The sequence below is a fragment of the Aspergillus karnatakaensis genome (genome assembly GCF_047715665.1).
Source record: "Aspergillus karnatakaensis strain CBS 102800 unplaced genomic scaffold BJY04scaffold_4, whole genome shotgun sequence".
Taxonomy (NCBI): domain Eukaryota; kingdom Fungi; phylum Ascomycota; class Eurotiomycetes; order Eurotiales; family Aspergillaceae; genus Aspergillus; species Aspergillus karnatakaensis.
In genome coordinates, this window is record NW_027395716.1 from 445,898 (window position 1) to 472,377 (window position 26,480).

At 52.3% G+C, this 26,480-nt stretch overlaps 11 protein-coding genes and 1 non-coding gene across 12 annotated transcripts; 5 read left to right on the forward strand and 7 right to left on the reverse strand.

Annotated features, from left to right (window-relative positions):
• Positions 1-307: 307 nt before the first annotated feature.
• On the forward strand, positions 308-2,350 carry BJY04DRAFT_213720 (uncharacterized protein; the record flags this gene model as incomplete). Its single annotated transcript, XM_073715003.1, has 1 exon — positions 308-2,350. The coding sequence occupies one exon, from the start codon at positions 308-310 to the stop codon at positions 2,348-2,350; it is 2,043 nt and encodes a 680-aa protein (XP_073576001.1).
• Positions 2,351-2,491: 141 nt separating this feature from the next.
• BJY04DRAFT_213721 (GPR1/FUN34/yaaH family-domain-containing protein) lies at positions 2,492-3,403 on the reverse strand (the record flags this gene model as incomplete). The annotated part of the gene is made up of 3 exons (XM_073715004.1): positions 2,492-2,922; positions 3,017-3,212; positions 3,281-3,403. 3 exons carry the CDS (start codon positions 3,401-3,403, stop codon positions 2,492-2,494), a joined length of 750 nt encoding a protein of 249 aa, XP_073576002.1.
• Positions 3,404-4,205: 802 nt separating this feature from the next.
• BJY04DRAFT_229325 (thermophilic desulfurizing enzyme family protein) lies at positions 4,206-5,925 on the forward strand. Its single transcript, XM_073719044.1, has 3 exons — positions 4,206-4,641; positions 4,710-5,189; positions 5,270-5,925. The coding sequence occupies exons 1-3, from the start codon at positions 4,352-4,354 to the stop codon at positions 5,790-5,792; spliced, it is 1,293 nt and encodes a 430-aa protein (XP_073576003.1). The 5' UTR covers positions 4,206-4,351; the 3' UTR covers positions 5,793-5,925.
• Positions 5,926-6,672: 747 nt separating this feature from the next.
• Positions 6,673-7,608, forward strand: BJY04DRAFT_213723 (uncharacterized protein; the record flags this gene model as incomplete). Its single annotated transcript, XM_073715005.1, has 1 exon — positions 6,673-7,608. The coding sequence occupies one exon, from the start codon at positions 6,673-6,675 to the stop codon at positions 7,606-7,608; it is 936 nt and encodes a 311-aa protein (XP_073576004.1).
• Positions 7,609-7,705: 97 nt separating this feature from the next.
• Positions 7,706-9,115, reverse strand: BJY04DRAFT_213724 (amine oxidase, flavin-containing superfamily; the record flags this gene model as incomplete). The annotated part of the gene is made up of 1 exon (XM_073715006.1): positions 7,706-9,115. One exon carries the CDS (start codon positions 9,113-9,115, stop codon positions 7,706-7,708), a length of 1,410 nt encoding a protein of 469 aa, XP_073576005.1.
• Positions 9,116-9,652: 537 nt separating this feature from the next.
• Positions 9,653-10,988, forward strand: BJY04DRAFT_99377 (uncharacterized protein). The gene is made up of 4 exons (XM_073721437.1): positions 9,653-9,920; positions 9,996-10,243; positions 10,377-10,580; positions 10,654-10,988. Exons 1-4 carry the CDS (start codon positions 9,884-9,886, stop codon positions 10,918-10,920), a joined length of 756 nt encoding a protein of 251 aa, XP_073576006.1. The 5' UTR covers positions 9,653-9,883; the 3' UTR covers positions 10,921-10,988.
• On the reverse strand, positions 10,989-13,717 carry BJY04DRAFT_99373 (putative C6 transcription factor). Its single transcript, XM_073721436.1, has 8 exons — positions 13,619-13,717; positions 13,544-13,567; positions 13,349-13,470; positions 12,822-13,291; positions 12,479-12,777; positions 12,002-12,433; positions 11,698-11,939; positions 10,989-11,636 (listed from the first exon to the last, which is right to left on the reverse strand). The coding sequence occupies exons 1-8, from the start codon at positions 13,670-13,672 to the stop codon at positions 11,057-11,059; spliced, it is 2,223 nt and encodes a 740-aa protein (XP_073576007.1). The 5' UTR covers positions 13,673-13,717; the 3' UTR covers positions 10,989-11,056.
• A 177-nt stretch (positions 13,718-13,894) lies between these two features.
• Positions 13,895-16,049, reverse strand: BJY04DRAFT_229329 (uncharacterized protein). Its single transcript, XM_073719045.1, has one exon. It carries the CDS (start codon positions 15,925-15,927, stop codon positions 14,047-14,049), a length of 1,881 nt encoding a protein of 626 aa, XP_073576008.1. The 5' UTR covers positions 15,928-16,049; the 3' UTR covers positions 13,895-14,046.
• A 929-nt stretch (positions 16,050-16,978) lies between these two features.
• On the forward strand, positions 16,979-18,277 carry BJY04DRAFT_178602 (uncharacterized protein). Its single transcript, XM_073709769.1, has one exon. The coding sequence runs from the start codon at positions 17,225-17,227 to the stop codon at positions 18,197-18,199; it is 975 nt and encodes a 324-aa protein (XP_073576009.1). The 5' UTR covers positions 16,979-17,224; the 3' UTR covers positions 18,200-18,277.
• A 653-nt stretch (positions 18,278-18,930) lies between these two features.
• Positions 18,931-21,252, reverse strand: BJY04DRAFT_99421 (DUF1996 domain-containing protein). The gene is made up of 2 exons (XM_073721438.1): positions 20,636-21,252; positions 18,931-20,589 (listed from the first exon to the last, which is right to left on the reverse strand). Exons 1-2 carry the CDS (start codon positions 20,971-20,973, stop codon positions 19,365-19,367), a joined length of 1,563 nt encoding a protein of 520 aa, XP_073576010.1. The 5' UTR covers positions 20,974-21,252; the 3' UTR covers positions 18,931-19,364.
• A 2,364-nt stretch (positions 21,253-23,616) lies between these two features.
• On the reverse strand, positions 23,617-23,704 carry BJY04DRAFT_t17. Its single transcript has one exon. It is a non-coding gene; the product is annotated as a tRNA-Asp (tRNA).
• A 465-nt stretch (positions 23,705-24,169) lies between these two features.
• Positions 24,170-26,014, reverse strand: BJY04DRAFT_213730 (uncharacterized protein; the record flags this gene model as incomplete). Its single annotated transcript, XM_073715007.1, has 3 exons — positions 24,170-24,325; positions 25,080-25,277; positions 25,328-26,014. 3 exons carry the CDS (start codon positions 26,012-26,014, stop codon positions 24,170-24,172), a joined length of 1,041 nt encoding a protein of 346 aa, XP_073576011.1.
• Between the last annotated feature and the right edge of the window lie 466 nt (positions 26,015-26,480).

Sequence of the window (26,480 nt, forward strand, 5' to 3'; positions counted from 1 at the left end):
CAGTCAGTCATTTTAATAGAACTAACTACCAGCTTATGTTCTGAGAAAGTGGGTTATTACTTGCGGTAATCCGTCATGCTCACAATCTTCCGCCGAGATGCTTCCTCCGAGGCTCCACATGGCGTGTCCGTATGCGTATTCTAAGCCTCGGACGGACTAGCGTTTGTTGGACAGGCCAATGGCGTAATGAGATTGACAAATCCATTGACTCAGCACTTCGGCGGAGGAAAATAGGGAGAAATGGCTCGGTGGAGGAAGACTTCAATGATACCGACTATCCTCCCCCGAAGGGCGCTGCAGACAAACAATGGCTCCATCGGATACAACTCCTGCATCGAAACGCCGCAAGATTAGAAAAGGCACCACAAGCTGCTGGGACTGCAAGCGCAGGAAGGTGCGATGCAGTCTTGTCGACCACCCCAATACCGTCTGCTCTGCCTGTCGTAAGCGTGGCACCAAATGTGTCACCCAGGATGTTCCTGAGGCTCTTGAGGATGATCCTCGCGTATCTCCGGAGAATGATCACACACCCATCGTCAATGACGCTGGAGATAGTACACCAAGTCAACATCTTAATGCTCCAGCCGCAACAACCACAACTGCAAGCACGCCACATACCAACGAAACTCCTACAAATAATTCTACTTTCGTCCTATTTAGTGGCAACGGGGAGCCGCCCAATGCGCCTAATCCACATGCAAAGATTTGCGAGGAGCTATACGCCAGTCTGCCGCCTCAAAAAGACATCGATCTTCTATGCGAAGCGGGCGCCCATGTCTCGATTTTATTGCATTTTCTGATCACATCTCCGCATCTTCAAGATGGAACCGACGTCTTCGAAAAGCTTCAAGATAGGCCAACCGTGAATTCTCACCCCGTGCAGATAGTAACCTACCTCTTACTCGCAACGGCAGCCCTCCAGCATCTCCGGTTCAAAGAGTCTGGCTGGCAGATTGCACGTCTCTCCGAAGTCTCTCAATTCTTCATGATGCGACTGGTAGACGTTGCCACTCGTCTAGTCACGACGAATGACAGTTTGGTGGGAAGTAGTGTGGAAGGGCTCGAAAGCGTTATGATGGAAGGAGCTTACCATTTGAACCGCGGCAATCTGCGTCCTGCGTGGGTTGCCTTTCGACGGGCAATTGGATTGGCTCAGTTGCTGGGGATACATCGGCCAGGCCATGTTCCGCCTCGCTCGCTTGATCCCCAGCATAAGTGTGATACTGCGTACCTCTGGCACCGTCTGGTCTACAGCGACCGCATGTTATGCCTTCTAATGGGCCTACCACAGGCTTCGATGGATCGTAGCATGAAGGATTCCACAAATGACCCAGTCTGTCGGCTGGAGCATGCCCACAATGTCATTGCATCACGGATTCTGGAACGACACGACGCCAATCCAGGCTCATTTTCGATATCTACATTCCAAGACATCGACAACGAACTGCAAAAAGCGGCAGAAATGATGCCGAGCGAGTGGTGGGCTATGCCAAACCTAGCGGCTGCCAATAGCACATCCAAGCCCCCTTCTATCGTCCACGAGATGCGCCGTTTAACCACCCAGGTCGCCCACTACGCCTTGATAAACTACCTCCACATACCTCTCATGTTGAATTTTACCACTACCAATGCCAGCCTGCACGCCTACTCTCAGTCATCCTGCATAACTGCCTCGCGCGAGATCCTTTCGCGACACAATATCCTTCGCGCCTTCAATCGCATCGCCTACTCATGTCGGCTCGTAGACCTATTCTCTCTCAGCGCATCCCTCCTCCTCCTAATCGCCCATCTCCAACAGCATGCCCGGACTCGAGACCTAGGAGAATTCAATCCCCTTCTACACCAACGGCAAACGGACCGTGCGATGGTCGAGCAGTCAGTCAAGGATCTACAAGCGATCAGCTGGGTAAACATCGACTCCCTTACAGCAAACGCCGCAGACCTGCTAGAGAAGCTACTAGCCATTGAGGCAGAAGCAAAAGCAGGTGTCAGGAGGTACACTGCAAGCAGTGTCCGGGATCCAGAGGAGAATGGAACAGCCAACGGTGGTATCCCAGAGGAGTCTCATACAAGTACAAGAGCGGAGAATCCGGGGCTGCGCTTCTGTATTCCATATTTTGGCTCCGTGCGTATTGCTCCGGATGGGAGTCTTTCCAAGGAAATGCGCAACGAGGCGCCTGATATGTCTGAATTGATAAATCCGCAGCTGTATGAGAGTGGAAACGGCCACACACAAGACTCAGCATCCCAAGGCGTGCCATGGTATAGCCTCCCCAGTTTAACAAGCGTCGATAACCTAATTTTCCAAGGCTGGGATATGACATTCTTCGACAGGATGTCAGGAAATTAGAATATCAAACAGCTCGCCACACTCTGTCCCAGTCCCAGTCCCTGAATCTATAAAGCACGTGTGTGTGGCCCGGAATACCCTCAAAGACCACCGAACAACCCCCCTCTCCCCTCTCCTCCCCCAGCATAACTAAACCCCAATCTACTCCCTCTCCACCCTCCCCCTGCGCTTAAAAAACCTCCCCGTCTCCCCCAACGGCAACTCCAACACCCCGTTATCCCCTAAAAACAAATGAAACACAATATACCACCCGACCAGCCCGGCAACGAAACAAAACCCGCCTCCGGCCTTCTGCAGTCTCACCGCAGTAGTGTTTTTCCCATCAGCCCGCGCAAAGTAACTCGCGGCGACAAACAAAAACCCCAAATCCACAAACAAGAAGACAAGAATATACGCAACATTCGTCGGCAGCGACGCAATCAGAAACGTAAACACAAACACCGTCCACAGGATCATAAAGAATCCAACCGCATTGTTGTATTCGCTCCCACTTGTCCCGCCGGAATCTGCGTAGGCCGATGCGATCCCGAAGGAGGGTGTTAGGAGGGCTGCATAGCCGGCATAGAAGAGGCCTGAGTTGTTGAGTCAGTCAACTAGTTCTCTGCAGCACTCATTCCATCATGTCCCAGGGATCTTATGGAGGTTGATAGATAGGGGGAAACAAACCAAAAGCACTAAAAACCGTATAGGCGAACCCATTCCCGATTGAGAGCTCCCACTGCGCGGTAATCAGCAGTCCTAGCGCGGCAATGAAAAAGAAATTCGCGACGGAGACGTTGGTGGTTTTGACGCCGCGCCATTCGAGGAGGCTTAGGGAGAGGGTTGTTAGGGTTGTGCCGAAGGCGCCGAGGGCGAGGGCGGACTACATGAAGTATGTAATAGAGGGTGAGACAACGGAAGAGGAGAGATGCAAAGGGTTTGGGGGCTTACGCCTGCGCCGAGGGATTTCGGTCTGCCGTGTGCTTGTGTGGCGGGGATGGGGAGGGGTTTGGCTTGGTCTTCGATGTCGATGTCGATGTGGCGGTTGGGTTTGGTTGAGGTGTTGGTGGACATTGTAGGGCTGTGAAGGGGTACGAGACGAAAGAGAAGGAGAGATGGTGAGAAGGGGTTTGTTCCTAGAATCTCAAGCTAAAACTATATTTTATAATCGCTGAAGTGATGAGCTTAATAGTGGTCTATCACATCACTGAGATAAGTTTGGTTCGCAACAAGCATTTCGAGTGATCTACATGTTCGTAATAAGGAGGAAATTGATCCACCTGCAGCATGGGAGTTTGGTGATTCGGATCAATTAGCTTTTGGCTATCAAAATGTATATCCCATGTGGAGTGTGCATGGCATAATTCGCCTTCAGATGATGTGCTTAGGTATTCTGATATTTCATTACTCGGCCGAGAGAGCCCTAACGACTATCGTATTTGTACCTGGAGAATACTGATCAGAACGGTTCCTCTTGTCAAGTCCAGGACCTGGCCTTATCCTGAGACCAATTGTAGTTGGAAACAAGGATGGCCTGTCTAGAACTTGGAGTAGAGAGAGCAAAGGACACGGGCTTCGCAGCCACTGATCAATCTCACTCAATTACAGACAACCCGCGCATCCAGTGGGAACGTCCAGAAAACAGGCGATGCAAGACAGCGAACAAGCAGTTCACGAGAGCAATAACGCCATAAATTGGATCTGATAGCAATTCAGGCCAATTTTAAAGTTTGGGACTACCAACCAACCCGTGGGGCTCCTCCCCGCAATAACGACATACAGCTTGCCTTTGACGTGAGATATGTCCTACCTGTCGGCCGAATCGGCCTCTCATGTTTGAATTCATTCATATCGCATCATTCTGAGCAAACAATGTGCCATACAGCTGAGGGGGGTAGTGGGGGGTAGATATTCAGCTCTTGCCCATCTCCTGAAGCAGTTCAGCTCAGACATCAGTAAACACGATAACTATCACTCTTGGCTATACTCAGTTTCATCACCTTCAACGATACTATCACCACCATGGCGGCCGTCGCAGAAACAGACCCCGCCGTCTACGCCTCCTACGAATCCAAATGGTCCACCCTCCCAGACAGCAGCGAAGCCTGGCTCGCCCGCGCCCGCGAGGTATCCGAGGTCCTCGCACAAGACGCCGCGAAGCGAGATCAGGAGAATAAGTCCCCGCACGCTGAGATTGCCCTCCTCAAACATTCGGGCTTGTTGAAGCTCCTCGGTCCAAAGAAGTATGGCGGCGGCGAGCAGCCATGGAGCATTGGGTACCAGGTTATCCGGGAGGTTGCGAGAGGCGATGGGTAAGAGCTCTCCCTTATCAACTATAGAGACCGTGAGGAGTTGAGCCCTATACTAACATGTTATCCAGATCCATCGGCATGCTCCTGGGCTACCACCTCCTGTGGTCAACAACCGCCGATGTCGTCGGCACACTGGAGCAAATCGAGCGCACCCACGAACTCATCCTCACAAACAACTATTTCGTCGGCGGGGCCGTCAACCCGCGCGATAGCGATCTGAAAATCACCCCCGACGGCGACCATATCATCTTCAACGGCGCCAAACACTTCAACACCGGCGGCGTCGTCAGCGACCTGACAGTCCTCGAAGGCGTCCTCGAAGGCACAGACGCACATATCTTCGCCATCGTGCCAACCCGACAACCCGGAATCCAATTCGCGCACAACTGGCACAACATCGGCCTCCGACTCACGGAGTCCGGCGGCGTGAAGATCGAGAACGTGCGTGCGCCGTGGACGGATGCACTGGGGTGGAACGCCACCACCAAGAAGCCAGAGGAGGATACGGCTGTTGCGCCGGGGCTATTCGCGGCCTTGCTCCTACCTACGTATGCCCTACCCCTCCATCCATATCATACCAATCTCTATCAATCACAAGAGAACTAATTACCTATTGCTATTGCTACAGCATCCAGCTAGTCTTCAGCAACTTCTACCTCGGCATAACCCAGGGCTCGCTCTCCTTCGCCGCCAAATACACAAAAGCCCACACCCGCCCTTGGCCCTTCACCCCCTCCACACTCCCCGCAAGCTCTGCTACAACCGAATTCTACATCCTCGAGCGCTATGGCAATTTCTTCGCGCATCTCCGCGCAGCTGAAGCCCTCGCTGACCGCGCCGGGTCACACCTCACAGCCCTCTACAGTAAATACTCTGGTCCCTCCCGATCGTCACTTACCGCAGCTGAGCGCGGGGAGGCAGCGGAGTGGGTTGCCAGCGTAAAGGTTGTGGCTACGGATGTTGGATTACGGGTGACGAGTGGGGTGTTTGAGGTTACGGGGAGTCGGGCGACGAGTTTATCAGTGGGACTGGATCGGTTCTGGAGGGATGTGAGGACGCATACGCTGCATGATCCGGTGGCGTATAAGAATGCGGAGTTGGGGCGGTTTGTGCTTACTGGGGAAACACCGGAGGCGACGTGGTATACTTAATGCTTTAGGTAGTGGTGGTTGGTAGGGGTACAGGCTGGGTTGGATTGGGAGGGGGCTTATATAGCAGTTTGGAGATGATTACGTTTCTGGGCTGCAGATCTTTTCGAAAGTATGGTTTGTGATTGAGATGAGGGTTCTTACGAGAAATGCATATATTCTCAAGTGAGCGCAGGGCCTTCTCCGCGTTGCAGCTGGATGGAGAGTAGATATGCTTTCTCGAAGTGGTGCTGGACTGAAGGAACAGGAGTACGCATGAGGAGACTTTTGAGAGGAAAGCTGTTCCAGCACACTCTCATCCAACAGGGGCACATTGTGCAGCAATGCAAGCCGCCTCGTATCCAGTGCCGAGGAAATGGGAGCCGGGGAGAATAGCGCGCCTTGGGCAATATACACTCGTATTCGTTCTATCGTTTGGAGGAGAGCATCAAGATCCTTGTCAGCATGCTTAAAGCATACAATCCTTTGGCATAAAATGGTTTGCTCGAGTAAGTATAGGTCATGTCGATGGTGTTGAAATGGTTTGGAATTGAGGTAAGGGACGTCATACCAAGCCATACCAAGCCCCGGTGTCCGCGGACCCGCGAAAGAGCTTGGTAAAATCCATCCGACAAGAAGTCGCATTTCTGAACAGGGTAATTGCTGCGACTTCAGCTGATTTTCAACTGACAAATTCATCCGCTATTAGCAATCAATGATCTGGGGTTGAGAAACTCGCCGATGAGGAGGGTTGCGCGGGGGGGGGGTGGTATAAAGGTCGTTCGGTGCGCAGTACAGATCGGACCCTAGGTACCAACATCAATATCAACACCAGCATCAACAAAACAACCAACCAACCAACACAACCACAGCCTCTCCAGAAACTCCTCTAAAATCAACCACCATGACCATCGCAATCGCCGGCTCAGGCGATCTAACCCGCTACCTCGCCGAAGAATTCTCCGCCGCAAACATCCCCCTCGTCATCCTCACGCGCCGCGAAAAGCCCCATTTCAACAACATTGCAGGCGTCACGCAGAAAGTCGTCGACTTCACCTCCACCTCCTCCCTCCTCTCAGCCCTCAACGAGTCAAAGGCCACAGCCCTCCTCTCAACAATCCTCACCTACGACACCGACGCCTTCGTGACCATCCACAAGAACCTCATCTCCGCCGCCCAACAAAGCACGAGCGTAACCCGCTTTATCCCCTCCGAGTACGGCGTCAACGTCGCCGACTACCCGGACCAACCCGCCTTCTACTGGGACACGCGCGAACCAATCCGACAGATCCTGCGCCAGCAAACCAGCCTCGAATGGACGATTGTCTCCAACGGGTGGATCATCGACTACATCATCCCAAGTAAGAATCGATACATGAAGGATATTGGCGACGCCTTCTTCGTCAACCTCGCCAAATCCCGGATGCTAATCCCCGGCACGGGGAAAGAGGCTGTTGATGTGATCTCCGCGCGGGAGTTAGCGAGGGGCCTTGTTATGCTCCTCCAGGCGCCAGCTGGGAGCTGGGAGGAGTATATCTATTTATCTGCGGAGCAGGTTACTGGGAATAAGATTGCGGAGATGGTGAGAATGCGGTATCCCGGGGTGGAGTTTGTGGTTGAGCGGGTGTCGTTGGCGAGGCTGGTTTATGCGGTCAGGGATGCGAAGAGTGATTTTGAGAGGATCGATGCTGAGTATAAGATCTCGACGTGTAGTGGGGCATCGGGGTTGGAGCAGACAAAGGTGCAGGAGCATCGGGGGAGGTATTTTCGGGGGTTGAGGTTTCGGACTGTGAGTGAGATTCTGGATGCGGTTGAGCGGGATCCGGAGGTGATTGTTTAGATAGTTGGGGGTGTTGGAGAAATAGAGAGAATCGTTTTGTATATCTGGCCTGGCAAGAATGCTGTACCTTATCATCAATAGTAAATTCTGCTATCTCTTAACTGCTCGAAAAATGCTCGTTCAACAGCCTCTCAGTAAAGCTCCACAACGCCCCAGAGTCATGGCAATGAAACGCAGCGCCAGTATACCAGGTCTTGTGATGCCCCTGCAAGGAATACAGATCGCGATAAAATCCAGCCGCAATCTCCTCCGCCGATACATACAGTCCGAACGGAGCGTGATCTCCGTAAGCTCGCATCTGCGGCTCGCCAACCATGATTCCCGCCGTTCGGAGGCTGCGCGCATTCTCGTGGATGATCTCGACAATTACATCCTGGTACGAGTACCCTGGACCTCCACCGACGTAGCCTACCGCGAGGTCTCGCACCTGCGTTGGAATAAACACGTACGTGCCGGGTAAGGCGGCAATGTTGTACGGCGTGTCTACTCCCTTGTTGATGATTTGAGTGTTGTTTGGATAGTTCGGTATGTGCATGACAGAGGTGTAATACCCGCTAAAGTTGAACCGGCCGAAAATCTGCTGCTCGCGGCTGTCCAGGTCGAATCCTCTCAGCAGATCTGGAATAGGTGGAGTGGTCACGATGAGTTTGTTGGCTTCAATGTACTTTTTGCCAAGTGGGGTTTCCACGATGATACGATGGAGTCCGGTGTCAGATCGCTCTAAACTAATCACGGTGCTTCCTAGCAGGACATGCACACCTAGCTCACGGCGAGCTACATTGTACAGGTCCACGTTGGCCTGGCTTATTGGCCTCAAGAAACCTTCGAGACTTCCGCGGACCACGTTGAAGTTGAAGTACTTCAAGATATAGACGGTGGGGTAGTTGAGGATATTGGCGAACCCCTGAACATATAGCGTGAGCGTTTCCACGGCCGGTCCAAGATCGTACTTTTCAATAAAATCCCTAAATGGGATCAAGAGATCTTCCGGGACTGGATATGGCAAGTCCCATCCGCCGTCTAGATACGGATACTGAGAAAGAACTCCAACATAGCGCATCATGGCTTCTGTTAGATTGCCGCCTGGTGGAGGAACTCGTTGCCCGTTACGGAAGTCGAGTCTTTGGCTGCCCACCGGATTTCTGCTGAAGATCTGACGACCGATAGGGATGTTGAAGTGGGCGAAAAATCGTCGAGACTCAGGTGTGTCGGAGTAGACCCAGACGCCGTAGTCGATCGGGCTTCCATCTTCAGGAGCATAGTAGGTCTTTGTATGCCCGCCTAGACGTTCCTCTCGCTCAATGAGAACAACACTATGGTTCAACTCCTGCAGTCGAACAGCAGCATAGGTTCCGGACGCACCACCCCCGATGATGGCCACATCACGCGTAATGACAAACTCCTGGTCAACCTGCGGGTCGTCAACATGGAAGGCAAAGGGCCAAACAGACCCTAAACAGATATCAGCAAGGATCACCAACAAAAGTGCTCGAGCTGAAAAAGACATCTTCGATGCGTACCTTCACTCTGGACTTTTGGCTGCTTTTGTACCCGCCAGCCCGGGGCCTTGCAGCTGGCGTAAACAGGTTACACTGTCGCTGCTCACATGCGATCGAGTCCAGTTCGCCTCACTCTAGGTGACTCGAACCCGTATGCAATCAGTCGATATATCCGTGTACTTGTTGTACTGGTACATTGGAGATGTATTCTCTGTTTTGTGCCCGAACTTACCAGCCTTTTGGAACACTGCACTCGCACCCAACACCTTGGTGTCAGCAGAACAAGACAATGCCTGTTTATCGTCTCAGTCACCGTTCCACAGAAGCAGCCGTCATCACATGGGAGCAAGCAGAAGAATAATTCACCGGAGTATACCCAGAAGAGGCCGTTGGTGCCTGACGCAGCAGGGTTGTGTAACTGATTGTAGGTGATGGTGAAGGGATGGATGCCGTCCTTCTCTAGCCAAGAGAAATGCGGGGTCGGACCTTCTCCGGTCTGTTCTTTATCTTGCAAGAGCATGTTATACTTTGGTAGCTACTCATATAGCCGACTAGACTACCTAACTGCCCCATCTCGGCTTTCGTTCCGGCCTGACATCAAGCTCCCCTTGGTGAGTTCGTTCCCCGGACAATCCATCGACGATACCCCTCCCCCGCTTTGCATCCATCCCCATATAACATCAACCGAGCTCGCTCTCCCCACCTCGCTTTCTTCACTTCCATCCATTAGATCAAAAGCAACACGTTCCACCATCCGATACTCCATCTCATCCATCATGCCCCGTCTCCAAGGCAAAGTCGCCATCGTCACCGGTTCGTCCTTTCAACCTTACCCCGCTGTCCTCCCCCTCTAAACCCCCAACTTAACTGACGATCCCTGAAAAACAGGAGGAGGCTCCGGCTTCGGCGCCGCAATCGCCACGACCTTCGCAGCCGAAGGCGCCAAGGTCATAATCGCCGACATCAACACTACGGGCAGTGAAGCCGTCGCCGCTCAAGACCCGTCAAACATCCTCTTCCAAAAAGTCGACGTCACCAGTGAAGCAGACTGGAAGTCCGTCGTCGCATTGGCGGCCGAGAAATTCGGACGTGTCGATGTGCTGGTTAACAATGCAGGGACGAGTTATCGGAATAAGGTAGTTACAGTTACAGTTACAGTTACCTCCCTACCTTAGCCCTTCTTTCTCGATTCTCCATCGTCTTGCTCAGAAGAATCCCAACATGAATTGGATGGATGAACGAATGCTAATCAAAGGTATTATAAACCAGCCAACCCTCGAAGTCACCGAAGCCGAATGGGAACGCGTCTTCAACGTCAACGTGAAATCCATCTTCTACAGCGCCCAAGTCTTCATCGGCAAACTCATCGAGCAGGGGACCGGCGGGAGCGTAATCAATATCTCTTCGACGGGGGCGAGTCGCCCGAGACCCGGGTTGGTGTGGTATAATGCTAGCAAGGGGGCTGTTTCAAACGTACTTCCCCCCTCTCCCACTCTCTAATTCTGCCCGCTGCTTTCCAAAAGTATGACGCTAAGCTGGTGGACAGGCAACCAAAGGCCTCGCAGCCGAATACGGCCCGCACAACATCCGCGTAAACACCGTCTCGCCACTCCTCTCGGGAACAGGGCTGTTTAGCATGTTCACCGGCATGGAAGACACGCCGGAGAACAGGGAGAAGTTTATCGGGAATGTGCCGCTGGGTCGTTTGACGGATCCGGCGGATGTGGCGAATATGTGTCTTTATCTGGCGAGTGATGAGGGGGGGTTTGTGAATGGGGCGGAGATGATCGTTGATGGGGGGAAGTGTATTTGATTCTTTATTTTGAGTTATGGTGCGAAGCGCCCCGGGAGGATGAGCATGTGGATGAGACAGGTGGGGTGCGCTGGTCTGATATTATGATATAATTTGTTCATGGCTAGTGATGATTATATACGATACGGTCGCTATTCTATTCTCTATTCCATTGGGCTAGGTTTGACGGGTCGAACATCGATAGATCCTCCTCCAGTAGCCCCATCATCAACTGGTTTCCTGAGAACCAGTTGCCTAGTTGTGTCTGCGTCATGTGTGGCATTTGTGGGCCTGCATGGGTATGGTGATGGTGATGCTGCTGCTGCTGCTGACTCTGAGCCTGGGCTTGAACCTGAACCTGTGCATCAAACCTCACCTCCCCCGGCATCGTAGTACCAACCCCCGAAACAGGGACCCCCGCCCATCCCGCCCCTGCCTCCGGCACAACCGGCGCAAGACCAAGCGCACTAAGATACGTATCGAACTCATGCCCCACAGACGCAAGATCCTGGTTCTCCTGGCTCTGTAGCTGGCTCTTAGCCTCGATGTACAGTCTCGCGACGTTCGAGAGGACCTGGCACAGGCGGTGGAGCTTTGCGATTGCCGTTGAGAGCGAGCAGTTTGATTGCAGGGAGGCGACGAATTCGTCGAGCCGGTCCAGGTCCACCCAAGAGGAGACTTCGATTATGTGACAGAAGAGGACGATGAAGGGGACGAAGGGGGAGTAGAGGATTGACCTGGTGGGTTTAGTGATTGTCTGACTTTTAAGGGAGGAGGGTGGTGGTGGTGGAGAGGTACCAGTGAAAGTATGACAGTTTCGTGGCGGGGGTTGCTTCTTTAATGAGGAGCATGCAGGATTTGTGTGCTTGGAGGGCGCCGCGGGCGGCGTCAACGCACTCGGAGATAAATGTCCCTGGCGTGCCTGTTGCTGGTGGGATGGCGCGGTAGATCAGGCAGAGGACGGAGAGGCGGCAGACTTCGTCGCAGCGGATATATAGGGCGTCGACAGGGGATATGTCGCCCAGAAGAGGGTAAATACGCTGCCACATGTCAGAGTTGATTCGTTGGTTTTTCGAAGCATTGACAAAAGAGGCAATCTAACCTCGAAAGGCTGCATCACACGATCTTGCATCTGGGCAGCTAGCTTGCGGGCTTCTGTCACTCTAATCACCTCGCTCTGGCGCAGTGCCGCGGGGCAGTAAAGCTTCTCGTACACTAGTGCCTGGATCCTCGCGAGTTCAATCCAGAGAGTGAATGCGGTTTTCCATGGTTCTGCGACGGCAAATCCGTCAAACGAGGTGGGAAGGTCGATATCGTAGTCCGGTATCGTTGAGGCCCTGCCTAGGCGTAGTGCAAGGGCCCTGTCCATGCAGTAGATTGACCAGAATATACCCAGCCGGCGCTCCTGTTCTTTGATGTTGAGATTCTCGTAAGACGACCATTGGTGGTACCCCAAGGCCTGCGCAAGACGGGATGCAGTTGAGGTGAGGGTCAAGGCAAAAGAAGGTTTGGAGATTTCGATGGCATGCGAAGCCTATGGCAGTTAGACATATAGTTCTCTGAAAACGTGGCAACTCACCCCCAGAGTTAAGGCCTCAATGGACTCAAAGTTGGCAGGCATTAGCAAGTGCAGATTTGCAAGGGTCGTCTCGAGGTTATTCTTGCACATATCAACATAACCCTGGTACTCCTGTCGCACTGCACGATCCTGGGTCATAAAGCTTGCAGCGACAAACAACTGGTACAACCCTCCATTCACTGTAATAAACGTCGCGTCCGAGTAATCCTCTGTTGCAAAATATATCTCGCGGCACTTGTCCGTCAGACGATCAATCGGGATAAAGGGACAGTACGACTGTAAAGCCGCGCCATAGCTCTCTACTTCCGTCAGCTCCAACCCAACATATATCTAAAAGTCATACCCTTTGCCCTTCTCAACACCGGCAACACAACATCCACTGGCGGCATGTTAAACTCCCTCGGATCACACCCCGAAAGCAACTGCTGCTTCTTGGAGAACCTCAACTCCCTCGCCGACGAATCCTGGCTATCCTGGAAATTCACCAACTGCTTCAATGTCGACAACGCAGTATTAATCTTCGAAACCGACATCTGCAACGGACTCCGCGACACCGCCGTCTGCAGAAAGTTACTCGCATACGCCGACTGCGTCGCCATTAGCGAGTTCCCCTCGAACCCACCCTTCGCCTCCTGCTGATCCATCGCATCCTTCGAGTCCTGCACCGACGGGCTTATATGCCTCGAGACAGGCGTCGCATGGTGATACATCGGCGCCCGAGAGCCGTTACCCGAGGCCAAGCTCGCCTTGAGATCTCTCAGGACCTGCTCGATCCCACCAAGGCGCTCGTCAATGTTGTCAATCTTCTTTTCACTGCAGCAATATCAGCCCCGCACGCAGAGCAAGTCAGGGAAGCCAAGAAAGACGTACTATTCGTTCGAGATGAGGACGCGTTTCCGCGGCTCCCGAGGCTTCTGGCCCGCGCCGGTAGAGCTACATAGAATCTTTGAGGTGCGGCAGTTGGAGCATGGGGACCGCTTGTCGCAGCGAATCTGGGTGCGGGACGGAGATTAGCAGCGCCACTGGTGACTTGCGTGGGTTGCACCCTTCGTATCGCTGGCATACCTTTCGTTGGCGACATTGGTCACACTGGATCCGGCTTGTTAGATCGCTGGGCGCAAGGGGTGGAGGAGTACGTACCGCTCGTCGAGCGAGGGATTCCCTCCCGTCGCTATCTTGGCTTTCGGCGTCCATTTCGGTTTGACACTGACCCTGATCGCTAGTGGATGCGGATTGAGGCCTCACTGTATCTGAATTCGCTGTTAGGCTGCTGGATTCAACTGAGATGACGCCTGATTTCGGGACGTCCGGCTGCCGCGGGTGCCGAGTGCCAAGCTTGTTGTGTCCTCAGGCAGAAACCAGGGTCTTGGAAGTTCGGAGGGAGGGGAATGCTCTTGTTGTCTCGTTAATCATAACCTAGTCTATTCGTCTATTGTATTTCTAGCATGAACGGCTGAACACGCTCATGCTTGTTCTAGTATAGTGTCTCGGGTATCTAAATCCCACCTCGTAGGCCAAAGGTATCGTCAAGGCCTGTTGTGAATCTTCTCATATCCAACTCCAGGAAATCATTTCTTGATCCCAATAACGGCAAGGTTCCTTGGGCTCTCGCCGTAGTCAAAAACAGGCTCAACCCAGCACTCCTTGACACACTCCTGCTCACGCAAATATAGCCATCGATCAACGACAATAATAGCTTCGGCCACGGCAGCACTGAAAGACATTAGCGTCCACGTCACGCTGAGCCGTTTCTTCGTTGGCCAGTACTCCGTAGCATAGCGATCTAATTCCTCATCCGTAATATCAGCCATCCCTTCCTTGACCTTTTCGCCGTGGACAGGGTCACGGCCGAGTTTCACAACCGCGGCACGGATATATGCCTGGAAGGAGGTGAAGGCCGCTTTGCGCAGAGACCCAACAATAAGAGGATTGCCAACGTCCTCTGGCTTCTCGGGTTCACTGCCGTAGAGATCCTTGGGTATAGCTGGCTTGGGGATAATTCCACGGTCTACCAGAACGCGCTGCAGAAGTGTCCGGTAGTAGTGGCGGGTGAAGAAGTCCTCTGCATCGTCTGTGCCCCAGTTGTATGGGGCTTGAACGGCCATCGACCGCGCGGTAATGTTCAGCTTCACGCCCGTTCCGCTGTTGTGCTGATACTCTTCCAGGTGTTTGGACATTGGGAAGCCGTGAGGATCGTATGCGACAGCGTCTTTCGATAGTCGGGGGTGCATGGTCCGCAAGACCGGAAGCTTGTACGTGGCAGGGCCGAGCCGCTCGGTCATCAGGTTGTAGCAGCACCCAATCATGGCGACGGCCTTCACCGAGGGGTTCAATACCAATGCTCGAACGCCGTGGTGGACGAGGTTACCGCACGAATGCAACGACACCACCATGACGTTGGCATCTTGGCGCGCCGGTACCTCGTCTGTGATCTCAGTGCTTGGGCTTGAAGATACAACATCTTTGATAATTGGCTCGAGATAGCCATCCTTGATCTCATGTTCGATATAGTCCAATGCTCCACGTGGTGCGTTCGGGTCTGGCGGCGGCTTCTCGATGATGCTGTTTTTTGGAGGAGGATTGTTGAGTTCATTCGGTGTCAAGCTCATATCGCGAAAGATGCTGATCTCTGCGACTTCCTCCTCGTTCTCCCCATCATTTGTGCTTTCTTCCGATTTGCCTGCCTCCTGCTGTTGCGAGTCCGTCGTCGCTAGAGTTTCATCCTCGCAGACCTTACACTTTTCCACCTTCTTGTTGTACATCCTCACCTTCTTCTTCTCGGCCAATTGCGCGTACACATCCATCCGATTGGCCCCGTTTATGAATTGATGTTTGCGCTCAATGGCAACGATATGTTTGTTGTACGGAGGACTGGCCAGCGTCCGCCCAAGGTAGCTCTGTCCAGAGCCGAAGTCCACGATATGCGTTATCCCCTCGCCCCGCTTCTCCTGCACAGTATTGCACAATGAGTCGACGTACTTGGAAAAATGCGCCACCTCGTGGTACTTCTTGACTTTCATTCCGACTGCAATTCGCGGAGGTATGGTCGCCTTGCCCGGCTGGTGGGGCGCAAAGTCTCTGCGCAGCGTGAGTCGGCGGACATTGTAGATGTATTCTAGCAAAGAGAGCGGGGGCAGCACTGCGACACCTCTCCACTCCTGCCCTGCAACATTTCCTTGTTTATAGGCCTCGAACAGCGAGTCGATGTCATCGCGCAGGCATAGATCTATGATGTCTCCGATACTGTGGTGTTCAAAGAACTTCCTCCAATCCTCAGGTAGGAGTGTAGTATACAAGTCGGGCTCGCGTGTGAGGAAATCCAGCATATGCACGCCTCCGCAGAGGTGCCTGAACAGGTCGGATGATGTAGCAAACGACAACAGAGCCTCGACGTAAGCATCTGGATCGGTCCATTCGTCGGAGAGAGGCAGGCCTCTCGTGGCTGACATGTTTCTCTCACAGTATCGGGTAGGGCCGCAGGAATCTATTGAGTCGGGGGTGAGGGTGAGGGGCAGATCGGATCGGGCGGCTTTGGAGCTATCGTTTCAAGACGGGGTAAATCGGACCTGGAATAAGCCGAGAATCAGCATCCAGCAATCAAGGCATGGAGTGATTTCCTACCTGAATCTTATGGAAGCGCCACGGCGGAGAAGCTGTCAGTCAGTGTCGGGAGAGTTATCGCGACTTCTTTTTTTTTTGGAGGGCACGGCTTGGCGGATTTGACTTTGGTGGGGTCGGTCCAGGCTGGGGAAGTTGGTCCTCCGCCACGGGTCTCCTCCAGCTCCCCTTCTCCAAACTCAACTCACAAGACTGGCCTGGACCTCAGTAACGAACTCTATCGCTCCATCTGGTCTCTTCGAGTCTCCAACAGATTGTGTCGTTTTGGTTTCTTTCTCCAACCGTCCAGCCATCCCTGGCGGTGAACGCACTGTCGTAATGACACCACTCAACAGCCACTAGTAAGCCAACGCTATTGGAGCAGCCGAACGACTAGTGCTCCAGGGCAACTGCTGATCTTATTTATAGACCTCTCATAGGTTACATCCATGCTCCCATCAGGTTATCGCGGCAAACCCTTCATCTCCTTGCAAGCCTGGGCGTCAATCCGGGCCCTCCCTACAGCGCCAACACGCCAGCCACTGCTCCATCAGGTCTAATTCGCAAAATGTCAGGGCACGTCCCCCAGTTCTGCAGGAGGACAAGAGACGGCCAGGGATGAGACCACTCCACGTATGATATATAACCCGGTGATACCCCCAGTCGAGCCTTGGTCCTGCATCCTGCATACTCCGCCTCTTGGTACATCGGTCTGCAGCACAGGGAGGGCGACGATTCGGCCAACGCGTCATACCGTCGCACATGATACCTCCTGCTTTCACTAGTTGCGGGATTTTATCGTTTTTATATCGAGGGTAGCTGGAGTATATCACAACTATCAAAGCCGACTTTTGCGAGCTCTGTTCAATGGAACATACTACTCTTTACCCCCAGAATAGAATGCAAGTTGGATGAGCGGAATAATGGTAAGCGAGCCAAGAAGTATGCCGGTAAAGCACGAGACACTAATACTGCGGATAGAGATCGACATATTCAAAACAGAGAGCTCTACCTTTCGGTTTTATCGCCGATGTACTCTTCCAAATCATTATTAACGGAGAGGCAAGCTCTATTCTGAGCCTCTGCCTCCTGAACAAAGCCACTTATGATACAATCAAGGTTCTCGAGCCACACATCTGCAGCTGGTTCATGCGCCTTCATAGTATCGACACATTCGATCCGATCCTCACCTTGGATCCATGGACTGGACAACAATCTTCGTTGACGGTACACACGCTTGTGAGATTTCTCTACCGCCATGATCTCGCCCGCCACCTTTCTCTACATATCATCCCCTCAGTCTGGGGTCCGTTCTCCGCCGACGACAAGGTAGACACAACCCTGGAAGCCGAACTTCGCCTGGCTGGCCACCTCGAACGAGGCATCTACGTCCTTTTTCACATGTCCTCCCTCTCCCACGAGGTTCAACGTTTCCAAAACAACCGCAAATCCCTTCCATCGCAACTCACAAAACGGCTCAGCATCCTCGCCAAAATGCTCGACGAGTACAGCGACTTTCCGCTCGACAAACGCAAGCTCACCTCTTTCGAAAAACACACAAAGCACGTCTACACAGTCTTCAAATGGGGCCACAACGAGGCCGAAGTCGGCAAGAAACGGCTCGAGTTCCGCTCGTACCTCGACGACCAAACACAAATCGACTTCCACTGTACCCTGCGCATGCTTCGCGAACTTCTTGAACGAATGCTCCTCCGCCATGGCCCTAAATATTGGCAAAGGGACACAAGAAACGAATTCAGCGTCACCTCGTGGTTTCTCCTGAATCTGTCTTCGAGGAATATCGAAAAACTCTTCCTCGGCGCGCAAGACGAGTGCTGCCACTTCGACTCAATCACAGATATGTCATCCGCAACTCGAAAGTGTCATTTTGCCAACCCACTCGATCAATACTGGGACGCCTGGCGGGATATTTCGGACCTCGGGTGCGAAGACTGCGACTGTAAGCGACAAGCGAGAAGCTGGAGCGTTAAGCCCGCAATGTTTGATGCCCGAGGACGAGATTATAATCGTGCGGCGGAGCGATATCTCAAGGAGATGTGGAGCCAGCGGCACGCAGGTCTACATCAGGCCTTTGCAATGGGTGTTTTTGCAACAGTACTTTAAAAATAGCATTTCTAATATAGCATCTCATAGTAATGACAAGGGTATCTCTCGTCTGTCCCTAACTTACCCTCTAGAAAGAAAGAAAAAAGGCCGCATATCCCTAGAATTACTGCTCAGCGATCGCCACTGGACGTATTATCACCGTTCCCCTCGGCTGCATCCGCTGATACTCATCGATTAGAATTATCTCCAGTCCCTTTCTTCGCATTGGCTTCTTTGTCTATTATCCTGTATCTCGCTCCGCATACATTAGATAAATTCATATTAAACGCGATAACGCATACTGTCCGTGTCCTCGCGGTAATTACCTAGTACGTCAAGTACCCGAGCAATTCGCTCGACAACCTAGACAACGTACAGTTCTTAACTAGTCCAGCTAGCTAGTAGCTAGTCCAATGGAAGTTTTAAATCCCGCACTCGAAGGCACAGAGCACCGAGATCCGTTGGGCACTCTACGGACCGGTCTATGATTCTATTTGATAAAGTCACGAAGGGAAGGAAAGGGAATGGAAGGAGATGCAGATCAGTAGAATGAGGACAAGAAGCGTAAAAAGGCGAGGTAAGTTATCTAACCTAGCCAAGGAAGAATTGGGTCAGAGAACTCCTGTCCGCGATTCGCTGGTCATCGGCGGGGTCTATTTGGGTATATCCTATATCAAGCGGAGATATCAGACTAACCAATCCTATGTCTCGTCAAGAGATGTTATGGAAAGGGCTAACGCCGTGGATGCTGTCCTGTCCTATCCTACGCTGATCTATTTTATACCATGCCTACTTGGTCGATCCGTCAAGAATAGAGCAAGGACTAAGGAAGAAGAGGTGGCGATATACAACGGAGGAGGAACGGAGATAAGAGACGTGTTGAGCGACAGGGGTATAGACATAGACAGAAGATGTGAGGTCAAAAGATAAGTGTAGCTATAAGATATCTTTCAGAAGTGAACAAAGGGTATCAGGACGGACCACAGCTTGGGTGGGAAACGAGTGTGAAGGGGGCCGGCCAGACACATGGATGGTCGAAGGTAAATTCAATGAATCAAACAAAAAGGTTAGATGGATACATCGAAAAAAAGCGATATAGCTATTTTCCTCCTAGGTTATAGGTTTTCGTCTCAGAACGCCTATCGTGGAGTCGTAATAGTGTACCACGTTGTTATTTGTTTGTTCAGTGGTGGTGGCCGTGCTGGTGGCGCTTGTGGGCGGCTAGGTGGTCGTGCTCGTGGCGCTTCACGGGTTGCTCGGCGGCCGGTGGCTCCGTGGGGATGGTGACAACGGTGTCGACGGTCTTGGTGATGGTGTTGTAGGCGGTGGAAAGGACATCGACAGCGCCGGTCTCCGTCTTGAAGGGGACGTCGTTCTCGTCGACGAGGATGACGACCTCTTGCTCCACCCAGACGATCTCCTGAGTGATGGTGCTCTTCACATATGAGGTGGTTGGGATCGGAGTCCAGGTGGAAGTGGAAGTAGAGGTAGTGGTGGTGGTAGGGGGGGGAGGGGGCTGGGTGGTCGAGCTGGACTCGGTGGTGGAGGTCTTGGAGTCAGCGGCGTGGATGTTGCCGCCAATGTCGCCAAGACCGACCGAGATGTTGATGTCGAGACCCAAGCCCGAGCTGGCGGAGGCGGAGGGTGCGGGACCAGCGCCATCGACGTACTTGATAGGGAAGGCGTACTCAGGGCCCCATTCGATGGCAATTCCGTTGGGAATACCGCCCTTGGCGCCGGTGAGATCCTCAGACTTCAGGATGCTAGGGATGTCGAAAGAGCACAGGTTCTGCTCGAGCTCGCTCTGGAGTTCGAAAACAGGGCAGTCTTCGACCTGGCCGGAGGGGTTGGTGCAGGTCTTGACAGCCTCCTCGAGAACGCCGGGCTCCCAGCCGTGGATGAAGTCACCGTGGTATCCGAAACCGGTGGGATCACCAGTAGAGAGCGCAAAGTATCCGTCGCGGTCCTTGAAAGCGTAGGTATCCCAGATGGTTTCGAAGAAGAGAGACACAATACGGTGCTCGAAACCTTCGGGGCAGGTGCCATCCATGACCAGGGAGGGGTAGGCGACGTGAGACTTGTGGTCATCGGAGTCGGCGTCCTCGCCGTTCCAGCACGAAGGGAACATCAGTTCGAAGCGGACACCGTCCGTGCAGTGCTCATCAAGGTAGGACTTCTCGGGCAAGAAGTGACGCCCGAGAGAGGGCTCGGCGTCTTTAGCGTAGTTCAAACAGTTGAATCCGAGGGCCTTTTGGGCCAGAGCGGCCTGGCTGGATTGGTCGCCAGTCCATTCTGACTTGGGAGGGTCGGGAACGGGCCAGGTAAAGTTTCGTAGAAACGGATCACCGGCAATCATACGGAAGTCATCTGGAAAGGCCTGCACGTTCTCTCCATACAAGAGGTAGTAGCTGCAATCGTTAGTCGTTGAATAGAGCCCCGAGGAGTATCACGCACGCAAGCAAGCCTCCAACTTCCTCCACAATCTCCGAGTCACCCGTGGCGTTGTCAACAAAGTACAAGGCAGGGGCCCAATAGGCGGACTTATCCTGCTTCACCGCGCAAGATGTGCAGGTTCCTCCGAGCAGGTCGGCCATGGCCGAGTCCATAGAGAAACCGTTGGATCCGTGGACGGTGTGGGCGTGGTATGAGGGCTCGCCGGGGGAGACCAATGGGTCCATTCGTGCGAGACCGCTACGGCCACGGCAAGGAAGACGCCAGAAGGCATCGGCCACACCTGAGAAGGCGACCAGCGTGGCTACCAGGCCGGCATCGAGGCGCATTTTCGAAGGCATGATGAGTAAGGAATGACGGTAGTGGGATGTTAAATGAGTGGAAGTGTTGGATCACGACTCAATCGCGATGTAGTCTATCACCGGGATAATGTTAGATTTGGTCAATTGGACATTGCGAGAATGAATGGATTGCGCAACAATAGCATCCGGGGGCGTTGTTGACAAGAGTAACACTGCGCCGGGCAGAGTTTGTCAAACAAGAGAAGAAGGAAAACCAAATCGCAATTCTTGCCGGGTAGCAAGCAAGACAATACAAGGACTATAATGCAGATATTCGGTGGCCGGTGAAGAAGGAACGATTCCAAACGACGCAGGTGGCTGCTGAGAGCAGGCAAGGGAGGGGCCCTTGCAGGAAAGAATGGGGCGATACTCGGGCACCCCTGCTTTGCCACGAGGGAGATGCGATAAAAGAGCAAAGCGATTAAGTCGTCCAGCAAGAGCATAGAAAACAGGCAAGGTGCGGGGGAGCAAAGATGACGATGCGACTGTATGAAGCGCAGTGCAATAAATGTCACATACCTAGCGATAGATGCTGAGCAGGCCAGACGGAATAGAAGCGACCTGGAGTGGTAATGGTGTTAGGAATCCAGGGACGAAAAAGCGATCGGCGCAGCGTACCTGAGCTGTTCCAACAGGCCAACCCCTTCGCGAACGGCAAATAAATGAGAGACTGGGAGAAAAGCGAAAGGAAAGGAAAGGAAAGGACAGAACAATGGGGGTATAAAGAAGAGGAAGAAGATGAAACCTCCAAGGTGGGAAGCGAGATGGAAAAGGAGCGGAGAGGGAGAGGGAGAGTGCACTAAGCGCCGTTTGATAGACGATACCAATCATCACCACATACAACCCTTGGACTCTTGGGTGAGGGTCCCTCTGTTCCTTAGAAGTTAGACTCCTACTTGGCCACTAACCTAACCATTATTTACTATTGATTTTTACAATGGGCTCCCAAACTTTGCAGAGAAGATCCAAATTATTGATTGTTGTCTCAGAAGAGCCGCCGGGGCAGAATAACAAAGCGCCACTGAGCTCATGGCGCGGGGTGTCTTATCGCCCAGCACATGGCAATCTCCGCTAATTGCACAGGATCAGTCTGAGTGTGAGAGAGCACTCAGCAGTGAGCACCAGGACACTCTGACTCTGAAAGACCAAGAATCTTGCTTCATTTCCCACAGGGGCCAAGCCAGGCAGTGCCTCCATTCAGCCTCTCCACCGTGCCCACCACGAAATTGGCCTGATCTCCAGGGGCAGAGAGTGATCCAAGGAATCAGGAGGCAGGCACTGCAGGGTTCAAGCCTGAAACAGGAACCGGTCCAATCATTTTCCACTCTCATGAAACGGTCGGCTGGGGCCAAATCGTCATTCATGTCTGTCCAACTGCAACACTCCAACAGCCGCCTCCGAGTCCATGACAGCGGTGTTCGGATTTACCAGCAGCCTTGACAGCTTTCATCTTGATGGTTACTATGCGTCAAAAACCATCTGTATCTCTATCTCTTTGTCATCCCGACCGCTTTTCGCACTCCATGGAGAACGTGGAACCAGCGACCAAGGAAATGGCGCACGAACTGTGGATCACCACATTAGCGCTCGGGATAGCCATCAACATTCAGCAACTCCTCCATCTTCAGTCTCCAGCACTCGGCTCGGGGCGTCGCAGACTGCAACTGCTCAGGACCACGACGAGTCAAACCGTCACACCTTCCAACAGCCCAGCGAGCTGAAACCCGCGTGCGACACAGAGAGATCCAAGTGCAACGATCCAAGAGACATCTACGGAGTACTGTACCCCATCCCACATTCGCCTCTCGAGTCTCCAGGCAAAGCCATGATCACCGTCTCCAACTCTCCAGAGATCCAAAGCACGATATTATTGCGTCTTCTGCATTTTCGCGAGATTCAGATCAGCCAAAAGCCAGGACGTGTTCCTTCCATTCCGGCTTCCATGAGTTGATCTGAAGATCATTGCAGTTGATCGCAATCTGCCCTCCCTTCACCCAAAGCTTGGGTTCAGCCATTCGTCTTTACCCCGGGCGCATTTATCAATATCGCATTCACCCCTGCCCCTATCTCATCGGTCACCAATCGGCTCCGAAGCCTGGCAGCAGGATGATATCTGCGACGTCGTGACGTCTGAGCAGGAGCTTTCGCAGTAATAATCTTTAAGCCCTCACTATTATTCTGAACTGTGGAGGAGACTGATAAACGTATTTCTCCCTCCGAATGAACAGTTCAGGGGTCCAGCCAAGCCAAGATCGCAGTTTCACTATCTTCTTCCTTCGATCTCGTCTCGGCTCTTCCCACACTCCGGAGTAGATACTGGATACCCTCCGACTGTGAGAGAGTGAAACAAGTGCATTCCTTATCGGTGCAGCGCAAGGCCCCCTGGATCTGATTACGAGCTTCGTATACATATTTAACTTCTGAAGAATGAAGTAAGTGGCTTTCTTAGCAGACCTTATTGATTTAGGTTTCGATTAAGCTCGACGTGAATTCCTTTGGGACTTTCCATGTGGTAAAAAAGTTTATCACATGAACGCTATGGAAGGACCTACAAGAAACACACCGTTTCTTTCCACCATCCCAATAGCAGGCCTTCAGATAAAGGAAGAACAGAAAGCAAAAAAAAGAAAAAGAAAAAAAGAACTCCCCGACTGGGAGTCGAACCCAGGTCTCCCGCGCTTGTTCCTGGTCAGGTGACAAGCGGAAATCATGACCGTTAGACCATCGAGGATTGGATATTATATTGTATGCGTATCTTATTTTATAGGTCTGTGTGAAACGCTATGTCACAGTTTCCCTGGGATCTCGCTTCGCTTTCGAGACATACTAGGAAGATTGGTTCTCCGGGTATAAAAGCATATTATACCAGTTCACAATACCCAGTCTGACGCTCACTGCCAGCTATTTGTTGGTAGTTGGGTATCTAACCAGAGATATATATATATTCGCTTTGAAATGGAGGATACGGACATGGCTATGCTGTCCGTGTCATCGCATGGCTATAGCTTGAACGAGCTAACAAAAGGAACAGCAACCATATCCATAGCCTTCCGGAGCTGTGTTTGCTTTTGCGAAATAAATGCATTGTGCATTTGGACAGGCTCGATACCATTGATGATGCTGTTTAAAAAGCCGGAGGCATTTACCTAACCTATACATTATAGCCCCCGTAACAGCAGCTCCCTCTCGGTTCCTTCTACACCCCCGCCAGGAATGTACCGATGTAGGTTAATCCGTACATGTACGCGTAGGCGATAGAAGCGCCTACAAGGTTGAACCCGCCGCCTGTGTGGTTTTTGGTGCAATCCTGGATAAGAGCGAGGATGATGAGGGGTTGGAATGCGGCGAGGGACTAGGCGAGGTAAATGCTGAAGATGGCGAGTTGCTAAGGAAAGGTTTGCATTGGAGGGGAAAGTAGAGGCAGAGGGCGAAGCTCGGTAGAGTAATGAGTTGAGTATAGCGCTTGCATTGGAAGTGGGGTGGGGTGTAGAAGCGGAGCTGGAGCTGGAGCTGGAGGTGGAGGTGGAGGGGACGGACTTACTATATAGTAAACAGCAGCATGTATATTGCTGTCTGACACTGGAAAGATAGGTAGGTAGGAAGGGAGTAACCATGGGGATGGATAGATATACATGCGCAGCCAGTTCGGAACCATGATCGCGGTGGGCGGAGGGATTGCATGATGGAGAACACCAACCGAGGGGCCTACAGGAGGCAGTTATATAGCTGTCCACTGCATTTGGATCTTCTTTGGCGCTCATTGCATCGAACAATCGACTGCTCATGTTGGTGCCTACTTGGTGGTTAGAACACTTGATGATAGTTGGCTAGCATATAGACATGGATATCTTGATACTATAGCTGTCTGAACCTCAGGAATTTACTTTTGCCGCTTTATTGAACACAATAACATAGCAAGAAGGAAGAAAATGCAAAAACATACTAACCACGCAAAGCCCAACCCACAATATCGGCTTAATATAAGTGACGACTGGCATTCCATAGCACTCTAAAAGAAAAAAGCCACCAATAATAGAGACTAGTGTGGGCGTTGAGGTGAGAACATCTCTCCTCGCCCGTCTTAGGTCATTTCTGTTCTTAAATACAGTACACAGCTGCAGATCAAGGATGAGTCGATGGGCCAGAATTAACATGAGGAATGCCCCAGGGCTGATCGCAAGTCTAGGTGACATGACTACTTGGCGCAGTCCCCAGTCTAGGCAGCTATACGCCACCACTACTGGTGCAACGATGATGTTGTAGCGGGCGGTTTTGTCTGCTCCCATTATCCAGAGAAATACGGGCTAAAAAGAAGGTCAGCGTGGAGTATCCCTGGTGCAAGCAGATTACTCACCTCCAAAACAATCTGTACAGGGGGACCTAGAGGAGCCCAGTGCGGCGGGAGAGCTACAGCCAAAGAAAAGCATACCACCACATTCAGGGCTAGGAGGACAAGAGCATGCGACCATGGCATATCAAGCGCGCCTAGATGTTGTATGTGGTGGAAGAGCGAGCCCGTCCTGGTGCTGATGTAACGTTTGGGAAAGAAGGTGTGTAATTTGTCTGTAGCAACTATGAAGGCCATATAGATGGCCCCTATTGCACAGATGACGGCCACCAGATAGTGTGGGTCTCGTCGGTAGCCGATGACACCGATGCGGAGGCTGATTGAGAGAAGTACTCCTAGTACCGCCATGCGAAGGCTCACAAAATAGTGAAACTGCTGCGTCAGGGGACGGTTGAAGTTTGCAACGACAACCACCGCATCGAGCGTGGAGCCTGATAGAAATGCCAAGAAGATATCCACGTAGGATAGCAATGATATATTCTGACCGTGTAAAGGCGTGATGGGGTAACTGCCGGTCTGGCTGTTTTGGTCTAACCAGACGGGCATTGGCAGTAGCCGTGCAGCGTAGCAAAAGGCCGATAGCCAGGCAAAAGTGGCGGCAAAGACCGAGAGCACGAGTAGCCAGAATCTTCGAATTCGCACATTTCCAGTGTTGAAGGATGTCAGTACTTCTGCGATCGATGGCTGTTGCATTGTGTTTTGAACGTGATGGGGATCTCGACTGCTGGCATATCGAAAGGCGAACAAAACAGACTGATTGGCCGAGGAAGGAATAATATAAATGGTATACTAAATCGTGCGTATACAGGCTATGAGGGCATGGACCAGGTACTCCTATCCTAATAGAGAGGTAGAGGGTCTGGAGCAGGCAGAAGGCATGCTTTATCATTTCTTACATTTTTTGAAATTTTCCACTGAGGTATCCATGTCTTGACATCAGCAGCTGCAGGCTTAGCAGAGACAGGGCTAGAGATGGAAAAGAAATCCGGAACAGTGGTGATGTATGATAAGAGGGATTTACCGGATGCGACCGTGTTGAGGGACGTCATTCCCGTGATGATGATGCAACGGATGATGACCAGCCCTTTCTGACATGACAGACCAACCTACTCTACCAAGGAGGACCTCTACTTTCCTCCAAGAAAGGCTGTCCAGTGAT